The following is a 9,696-nucleotide window of genomic DNA, read 5'->3' on the forward strand; positions in this document are numbered from 1 at the left end:
CGGACACCAAGTTCTTCAGTGAACTGTTCAGTTTCAGCGACAAGAATCAACGGTCGAGATGAAGCCCTGATTCAAAATGAAGATCCTACGGCGAGAGTAGCTCCGCTGCTGTTTACCTTTTGTCCTAGCTTTAAAATCTGTAACCCTATGGCTTGTAAGGGTATAACCGTAAAACGCTTGAGCTCATGCCTTGGATATAAAGGTGTGAGTGGGGTGGATGGGTGGATCAAGCATAATCAAAAAACCCTATTTTATCTACTGTTGTTTTCTTCCTTAGCAAGTAGAAGTAGATCTGAGCCCGCGTGCTCCCCTTCTTCCTCCTCATCGATCGAGCACTGTCATGGATCAACCGAGATCCTGACACAGCCGCACAGCAAGCTACGTCTTCATCATCTACGTCTACCAGTACCAGGGGACTCGGCTCGGCTCCCTCAGGTTCCGGAACCCGACTGACCTGTGAGGTTGGCCGAGTGTTTCCCACGGCAGGCATGCTTTACCTCCTCCACCCTAGTGGTGCCGCTGCTGTGCTGTCACAGCCTCGCAGGATGACGTCGATCCTCTCTGCAAACTCCTCATGGACACCCTCTTAACGGACGCCTCTAGCGTGAAGGTACACAGCTAAAATTTAGCAATTCTCCATCTTACTGATCCAGGAAACATATACAGTCACGATACAGTTTTCATTTCAAGATGGAGAGCAATTTTCTGGATATAGTTTTTCTTTTTCTAGTATATAAAATAATAGTAATGATCCATCAAATATGAATCCAGGAAACATATGTTGCAAACATATACTTTAGAGTTTAGATAAAGAAGAGACCAAAATTTTCTTCTAGAGAGAAAACAAGGTATGATGCGGAGTGACACAAGTATTGATCTGCCCGATTCAAAGGAAAATTTATATTCAATATACTGTTGGGACCAACTCCAGTTCTGGTTCGAACCGCCAGGTTGCAGAAACCATGGATGTGTAACTGCCCCGTAGCTGCTGAATAAGCAGATCGCTCCATAAACAATGTGCAATGGAGGATATCGGTACATCTTCTTAAGCAGAGCAATATCTTCAAACTGAGCCTAGGCGCAACAGCATGAAGTCAGCAAGAAATGTCATCAAGCCAAATGCCAGCCACGTCAATTCCTCTGAAAATTCATGTTGCAAATACAAACGTCCACCGAGTCTACATACACCCTATTGTCTGCTACAAGATTCACAGCATTTAAAACAAACCACTGTCACACGAGCCTCATAGAGAAAACATTGGGAGATGCATTCTTGGCATGCGCCTTGCAACAGTTTGCTCCAAGAATCTTACAAAATCGATGGCGATCTACAGACTTTTCTCTACCAAGCACCTCTCAGCCTCAAATTATGGTGTGCATCTCTGGGTCGCTCACTCTGCTGGTATCTGCAGGAGTTCGCGGATACCTTCACATACCTGCATTTAAACAATAGGAGAGGGTAACATCTGAATATAAGCAGATAGTGCTATAGACATCACATCATGTACTGCATAAACGAAGCACCTAATTTATTGTACGTACCATCTTGATCTGCGCTTTTATGCCCGCGATAAGGTGTGTGTACTCATCTATTTGTCTGTAAACATGAAAAACTTCATATCAAGAACATGTGAGTTACAAAAGCATGTATATGAATGCCGCCGAGGGGCCCAACATCAATAATGACCATCTCTGTAGTACACGCAAGAACAGTACACACAGCTGCAAAGCAAACATGCCAGCATAGGTAACCGGATAGACATAATCGACATACAGATATATCTATAGCAATTGGCATAAACCGATTAAAGAGCGAGATATCTACAGCATGTCACTGCCATGAACTTGATCTAAAACCATCATCATTGGACCGAAAACTTTCACAAAAATATGTTATAAATGACTACCGAAGGTGTTGGAAACGGATTAAAAATGAAACTGGATGGCAGGGCAGCGAGGTGGTGGATACATGGCATCCATTTGTGAAACCACCAGAGGGTGAAAACTGAACTTTTTTCCATAGTTCAAGGTTTGCATTTCAAACAGTTTTAGATTTCAAGGTCGAAAAATGAACTTTCACCTTCAGGGTTGAGAAGTGCACTATTTCTCTATGTTATGAGCCACACACGTGGCTAATTACTATAAGATCTGGATGTGAATAATAATACCAACCACATATGATGCTACCACTACAGGTTATGTTCATATTCTGAAGGTGACTATGGAATTGAATATTAAATGCAGATCAGAAGCACACAAGAATCAGCTCTGACTATGTACATTGTCCCTTATTGCTTATGTCAAATAAGGCGGTTCTATTCAGCATTTGATGCCTGAGTGAGCATCAAGGTCCAACAAATAAAAATACCTTGAATAAGTGTACAGAAACTATCTAGAGATGAAAGAGTCCACAATGCTCAAGAATATCACCTTTGCTCAAAAGAAAAAAACCAATCACTTCAGCTAAACCAGCATGCTCTACCAAGTGTAATAAGTTAATAACCCGGCAAAAGTAACCCAAAAGTAAGTACATATTACTATGTATGCAAACTGTGTCAAACAGAGCATAAAGCACCAGAACATCCCTCAATCATCAATCTCTCTTTAGCGTAATTACCTTCTCAAAAAATAATTCTTCATGCCTTATAAATATTGCTATGAAGCAGGATCAGAAATTCAAATGTTCAAAATGAGTTACCTGGCCAACCTTGCTTCTCTTACAGAAATAAACCGCAGAGCTTCTTGCCATGTAAATTCCACATGAAAACCAAGACCAATGTCAACAAAAATGTGTCTCGTGTCTGGTCTGTAGGAATAATCACATAATAAGGGCAACCATTAATCTCAACAGTTCAAGAAAAATTACTGGAGGCATGAAAGCGTGGGTTTCAAACAGGTAATTAATAATATCCTACATTTATTCCAACCTTTTAATGTTAACCTAACAGCTTGTTCAAGAAGGCCAGTTAAGGAAGGAGTTGAAATGATGAAGCATATCAAAGCAAATTTCACATTTGGTCGCTATGCTGTCTAATGACCAATGACCTTTCTACTTTATGTAGTGCACACTAATCGAAACAGTTCATTATACTGTCTCCATATGCAAACACCTTCTTTTTATGAGGAAAGTGATGAAAGGGTATAGAACACCTTTCTCATGGCTACCCTTCTACTGCGAAGTTTCATCAACAAGATACTCCAGTTGAAATGCACACTCAAATTATTGGATGAGTAATTTAGTATCTCTTGCCCTTAATTTTAGACAGTAGAGACCACCCACTCTTATAGGATTCTCTTTGCATATGTACTTGCATATATTCTGGCCCTTTGGCCCAATAGCACTACAAAGTCCATTCATTACACAAACCACCTACCCTTATAAGGTTGAATTTTATTTGATGGTCAATGACTTGCATTAGATAAAGGATGGAGAAGTTCCTTTCAAGAGATTACAGAGAATGTGAGATAGAGCAGAGTCAACAGTCAAGAATGAGTTTTTTTTTTTTCACAAGAATTTTGTCTAATTGACAAATGTCAAATCAAACCCTGTAACCCACTACTATGTTGCAAATGTGTCTACCTACTCTGGGTCGAGGAGTGAAACAGCAAAGGCATGAACTTCAGAATTTGAGGCAGTGTAGAGCGAAGGGATGCTTACACTTCTGCTTGCATGTACACCTCAGAGCCAATATTGACCATGGAACGCATGCTGGTTACACCATTATTTTCCAAATTTTCGATATTTCGCTTCAAATCCAAGCTGCAACCAATAAACAAAAATATGAACCATCAGAATGAGCAATATTGCCACATATTTGAACAGTTGGAATCAAGAGACCTACATGCTTCAGTAAAATTGCAGCAGAAAGGAATACGATGAGAGAAGCAAGCAGCTTACAAGGTCTTTTGCTGCTGGAACAAATTATCGCGCTGGGCAATGGCATTCACAAGATCAGGCTTGAGCCGTCGGTCAACGAAATCCTCAAACTTCTTCACCTTCTCCTGTCGCAGACGCACCTCCAACGCGGCCATCGACATGTCCCAGCCGGTTTCCTTTGGGATTCGTGTACCGTGAGATAGCCTTTGCCGTACTGGACCACGGTAGCTGCAATTTTTTAATGCAATGAAATCTTAAAATTAATACGATGGTGTTGGCATCTGTCAATGCAATAGAATCTTAAAACTGATAAGCTGTGTACCATGTATGTAAAAAAGTTAAATAACCAGCAACCCTTTCTCAGGACAAGTGTCTACTTGTGCAAACTTATATAGCAGAACTTAACTAATCGATACAAGTACTGTTTTCTGCCACAGTAACCATAAAATCTTGGATAAATTGATGATACTTGACTCATAAGTTTTCCAATTTCTCCTTATTACCATAGCAAAAATATCATTTGCTAACCTGAATTAAAACCTGAGCCTATCCAATATTAAGATGACTCATATTGAGTTGCAAGCAGGAATAGTTAACACATCTTTTTTTGCAAAATAAAGTTACTAAAAATAACATACATGTAGAAGAAGGGTCGCCAAAAGGAAAATGTTCAAAAACCAGAACCAAAACAACAATCTAAGCTAACAAGATCAACGAGTTAGACATCAAGGAGTCCATCATGTGTGATGCACCTATAGAATCATGTGTCCAAAGCCCCTCAAAGCCATAAATAAACAATGCTAAGTTTGATCTGCCTCTTGGTGCAAACTGCCAACTGAAACGGCCTTGGCAAAATCCTGAAGCTCCACAAGCCGTGTCCACAGCCAACCTTAGCATACCAACAGCAAGTAAACATCACAATTCCAGAACTCAAAAAACATGGCCAAAAGATTAGGCTCTAGTTGGATGTCTTAATCAGCCCTTTGGAATTGAATTGACTGCAATAGCAAATCAACCAAGAAACTGAAATAGACTGCGATTCCAGTTTTTGATTGGATGGCCACGGTGTTGAATTGCAAACTTCCTCCCGTCTCATCATCATCCCCCCCTCTTCCTCACAGGTTTGGCCTCCCCGTCCCAGCCGACAGCCGTGTCCGTCTCCCTTCATCTCCTCCATGAGCAGCACCAGCCCAGCTTCGCAGCGACCAGTTAGGGAGCGGGGTGGTCATCCCGGGCGCAGTCCAACATGGCCGGCAGGGCGGCGTCCAATCCCCCGACTGCTTCGCGCTTCGGCGGAGTTGCGTCTGGCTCAGACGGAGCCAGCCGGAGAGATTGAGGGAGAAGGGAGGAAGGGATGAGGATGGCTGGAGATGGAAGGGACGGGGAGGAGGATTGCCGGGGGGCTCACCTGCGCCGCCGCCCCTCCTGGCCTCCTTTGAGGAAGGATTTAGAAACGGTCGGAGGGGGTATGCTATTACTGGCTAGGACATTTCCACAGGATTCGGCGCTCGGAATTTAGGAACTCCCCATGCTCGTAGCCGCGCAGGACTAGGGGACAGAGCGTGGTGGTGGAGACAGGTGGCGGATCTAGGATTTCAAAGCAGGGTTGCCCACATTCGATTTTTCTAACACAAACAGAGCAATATCAACATACTAAAGCAAATAGACCAAATTATGAAATATATGACTCCTTGTTTCTACAAGCTTAACCGATATATCAAAAATGTTTTCTAGGCTTTTGAAGTTTTATCTTTTCTCATGCCATCAATATAGTTTAAGGTATATTAAATCTTGGGTTATCAATTTTTCATCTTGGGTTTGAAGGAGAAGCCTTCTTATTTGCCTTCCGAAAAAGAGACACAATCTTCACCATTGGCACCGATGCCATGTCTCCGGTCCTTTTCATTTTTTTTAAATTTCTACAACAAAAGTGTTAAATCTATTTAACTATTTTAGTAATTGGCTACAATTCATTGGACATCAATCCTAAACAATCAATCAGTTTTAATTCGCAAATAAGCTGTAAAATTTGTACAATTTTGAGTTGAAGGTACCTAGTCGGCTAGTCTAGCTTGCAACTTGGACTGCAGTGCTGCTGGCCTTCTTCACGCCGCCGGAGACGTGCAGCACAAACGCCGTCACGCCAGAAGCTCGTGGGGCGCCTACAGCCTTCTTCTCTGCCGCTAGGGTTCGGGGGAAGGGAAGGGGATTAGGGGAGGCGCTGGGCAGAGAGACTAGCAGGGACCTGGAAGTTAGGGGGGAGGAAGATCGGCGGCCGGAGGGTAGCGTGCTGGCGGCGGCGGGAGGGTGGAGTGACAAGCGACGGCGAGGGAGCGGCCGCGCGAGGCTGGTGGCGTTCGTGGTTGTCTCGCTCAATCGCTCGGGTCGAAGAAACGAAGCGAACTCGGGGTGGAAAACGGCCTAATGTGGGCTTTCTCAATTCTGTTTTTCCTATGTGGTATATGGGCTGAAGTGATATTCCAGGGTGGGCCACCCTGTAGATCAGCCCATGAGGGGAAGGCTCGTAGCAGCGGCAGGTTTGCATCGGTAGAGAGCAGGATAAATGGGACGGTGTAGGGGTAGGGCTTACCGGAAACGGCCGCCGTCGTCGAACGCGTCGCCGGCAGTGTCGCGCCTTACTAGCCCGAGGGTTCTGCTGTGGGTTGCCTGTAGGCGATGTTTTCGTGCCCCGTGGTTTGGTCCGGGCTAAAACCTGCCCAAGGCTTAACCTCTTTTTCCCCTTTTCCTTTTTGAGATCACCTTTTTTTTTTTTGAGAAAAACGTCCCCACACTTTATTTATTCAACTATCTGAAACGGGATACATAAGTTCATCGGTGGATTTCCAAACCAAACAGACCTTCCAACCTCCAGGGACGTAGATAAACGAGCTAAACGATGGGCTTCGCCATTGGAGGCTCAGCCCTCATGGCAGAAAACAACTTCGTCAAACTGTTTTGCCCAGTCTTGACACTCTCGGGTGATACAGCTGAAAATTCCTCTATCGTGCTCCTGAGAACGCATGCAATTTGCTACTTCCAAGCAATCAGTAGCTACCTTTATTCGCCTCAGGATTAGATCGGATGCCGGGGCCGGGGCCTCCCCGCACGCCAGGCTTTCCAGGATTGCTGGCACTGAAACTCCTTCAACTGTCACTGAAGAACTCCCCAGGAACTCCCCTGTAGCAGATCTAGCAACAGCTGCAACCGCTCCTTTGTTCTCCGATTTTGCCAAGGCAGCATCAACATTGATCTTACACATATTTGGTGGCGGGGCAATCCACTTTGTTGCTTTACTGACGGAGCTGACCTGATTAACAGACTTAGCCTCCGTTACTCTTTTTCTTTTTTTGAGATCACCTAGGGCTTAACCGAACGCACATAAATTTTTGCCGTGGGGGTGAACCCCGTGGAATGGGCCGCAGGGTTCAGTCCCATCCACAACGCGTGATTGGTGGCATTGTACTCCTCCTATCTCTTTTCTCTCCTCTCATCGAAGCCCTACGACGTCCACACTCTCAGCACCTCCAACTCCACCCGTAGAAACTATGCCCCAGAATATAGCGAAAGACTTTGTGTAATCGTTTGTTATGATCAACAATAAAGGGTCACCGCCGCCACTATTACTATGTGTTGTGTGCTCTATCTCTCTTCAATCTTCATGAGTCACTAGTGGCCGAGCTACAAAAATATTCTTCGACAAGCCCAGCTTTGGTTCAGCATATCGTACATAGTGGTCGACTTCGTCCCTAGCACTACTATGCAGACTTTCCAGACGATATCGCCCAACTGAAACCTTGCCCTAGAATGGAACTCGTTCACTTCTCCTCTTTGTTGTATCAACTCCTTATGGATGTGGGCGAGCCGATAGAAAATCAAGAGAGATCCAGTCTTTTCACCTCCCTCTTCCACTGTGATAGTGACAACGGGTGCATGTATAGGAGGAATAGTTCCTCACATGTTGCTTTCTACCTTGACTCCCTCATCCTTGCATTTTACCACAACTATTTACCGCTTCTTCTCAAGGCATTTTGAACTAATTTTTGACCGAGAGAGAGTTCAAGTAAAATATAATTATAATGAACTTTTATACTTATTAAATATTTCTTATTATATTTTGGTTTTAATAAATATATGTTTCATATTACTTACTGAACATTGCTAACCATGAAAATTTATTATTTTGTTTGTTGTTATATAATTTTGATATCATTGAAACATATCCGAGTTGCGCATTTTTTTCCTTTTCAGATGTATTGCCTAACAAGATACAAAACCAACTTAAATTTAAAAAATGCATGTCTCAATTTTTTAAAATTGACGAACAATATAATATATGCTTATCATTATGTGAATATTCTTCTCTATTTTTAGTATTATAAATATGTTTTGTTGATTCCAAAGCATGCCACCTATAAAAATATCTCAATAGAGGTTTCTAGTGTATGATTTGGTAATCAAATATGGATAAATTTTTGGAGTGTAAATTAAACAGTTAGCATGATCATTAATCATGTGGTCAAGTGTGTCTTATAAGTTACAATCAGTTGAACAATATGGTAATGATTTGTACTTGCTACCGATGAATGTACAAAATGTTATGAGTTCTACTATACTTCTTAACAAAATATTCAGCTATTTTATATGCTCAACCTAGTGCTCCTCTGTATCATCACATGATATATAAAATCATCTTATATTTTCAATTATAACTTATGCATGAAATTAAACATCTAAATATGTCTAATACAATTTTTAATACACCATTTTAAGACATCCATAGGGGAGAAGACTGGCAACCAAATTTAACTTGGCACCACCGAGCTAATTGGTTAATGCATGCAATTATACAAAAGTTATAGTGAACACTCAGATTGACGTGATGATTCGGCGGTCGGCGCGCATCAAAAATCTCAGTTGTTGTTGTTGTTCGTTGAGATCCGAGGCGGTGGGTAAATCAGCTGTCATGTACGTGTGTAAAAGTGAAATTACTTTTGAGCGCCTTGTTTGTACTCTATAAAAAAACTCAAAAGAAGTTCGTAGATCTAGGAAGATACATCACATAAACTGCTTGCACAAGCTATAAGGTGTCTATATAACTTAGCGACAGACAAGGAGGAATTTAATAGATCCAAAGAGTGGGCAAGTTCGAAATGAATTTGAACATATTGAATATTACTCATTTCAAAGAGTTCGTCGTTCGAAGTTGATTTTTTTTTTAAAATAAATTTGTACCTATTGTACGTGTGAAAGTTGAGCTATATTATTATTAGTACTTTCCTTTGTTTCCATGTTAGTTATCCAGAACTTTCGCAAGAAAAGGTTATCCATATCGTAATTCGTAAATGAAAAGGCATTTCTCCCATAATATAATTTTATGTGTTTGTTGACAACCTAAAGATAATTAATAGTGCACGCGTGTTTTCTAGATTCTATATTTATAAAGAGTGTCACGGTTGTCGACCCCTCAAAAGTAAAAAGAAGATTGGAGCTAGTAGTTTTGTGGTGAAGTGTCTACAAGTACTCAAAGCTTTAGCATAGGGGTTGGCAACGAATTATGGAAGAGATAACCACAATACTTGTAAATTCTGCTGGTCTCCAGGACGGAGACTCCGCTCCAACACCGGAAACTTCAGTCCTCAGACCGGAGACTCTGGGGAAGTCCCCGGTGAAAGGAAACGAATGTGGGTTAAACCTTTTACAAATATGACTTAACAAATGCGGAACAAAATTAGCGTTTAATTTGTCAAGCACAAAACCTATATAACTAGGGTTCACCTATGTGCACCAACAACTTAAGCTAAGCAATTGAAGCAACTATG

At 42.0% G+C, this 9,696-nt stretch overlaps 1 protein-coding gene across 1 annotated transcript; it reads right to left on the reverse strand.

Moving 5' to 3' along the window:
- Positions 1–1,110: 1,110 nt before the first annotated feature.
- Positions 1,111–6,032, reverse strand: LOC124676711 (protein UXT homolog). Its single transcript, XM_047212748.1, has 6 exons — positions 5,932–6,032; positions 3,899–4,105; positions 3,659–3,760; positions 2,699–2,806; positions 1,543–1,597; positions 1,111–1,436 (listed from the first exon to the last, which is right to left on the reverse strand). Exons 2-6 carry the CDS (start codon positions 4,036–4,038, stop codon positions 1,392–1,394), a joined length of 450 nt encoding a protein of 149 aa, XP_047068704.1. The 5' UTR covers positions 4,039–4,105; positions 5,932–6,032; the 3' UTR covers positions 1,111–1,391.
- Between the last annotated feature and the right edge of the window lie 3,664 nt (positions 6,033–9,696).

The sequence above is a fragment of the Lolium rigidum genome, chromosome 7, assembly GCF_022539505.1.
Source record: "Lolium rigidum isolate FL_2022 chromosome 7, APGP_CSIRO_Lrig_0.1, whole genome shotgun sequence".
NCBI classification, from domain to species: domain Eukaryota; kingdom Viridiplantae; phylum Streptophyta; class Magnoliopsida; order Poales; family Poaceae; genus Lolium; species Lolium rigidum.

Excerpts from the sequence above, each read along its gene's own strand:
- LOC124676711 (XM_047212748.1), bottom strand. The coding sequence starts at position 4,038 with ATGTCGATGGCCGCGTTGGAGGTGCGTCTGCGACAGGAGAAGGTGAAG. Across the intron at positions 3,761-3,898 it reads TTCCAGCAGCAAAAGACCTT|CTTGGATTTGAAGCGAAATA; the intron begins GTAAGCTGCTTG and ends TATTGGTTGCAG. Across the intron at positions 2,807-3,658 it reads GTGTACATGCAAGCAGAAGT|ACCAGACACGAGACACATTT; the intron begins GTAAGCATCCCT and ends TTATTCCTACAG.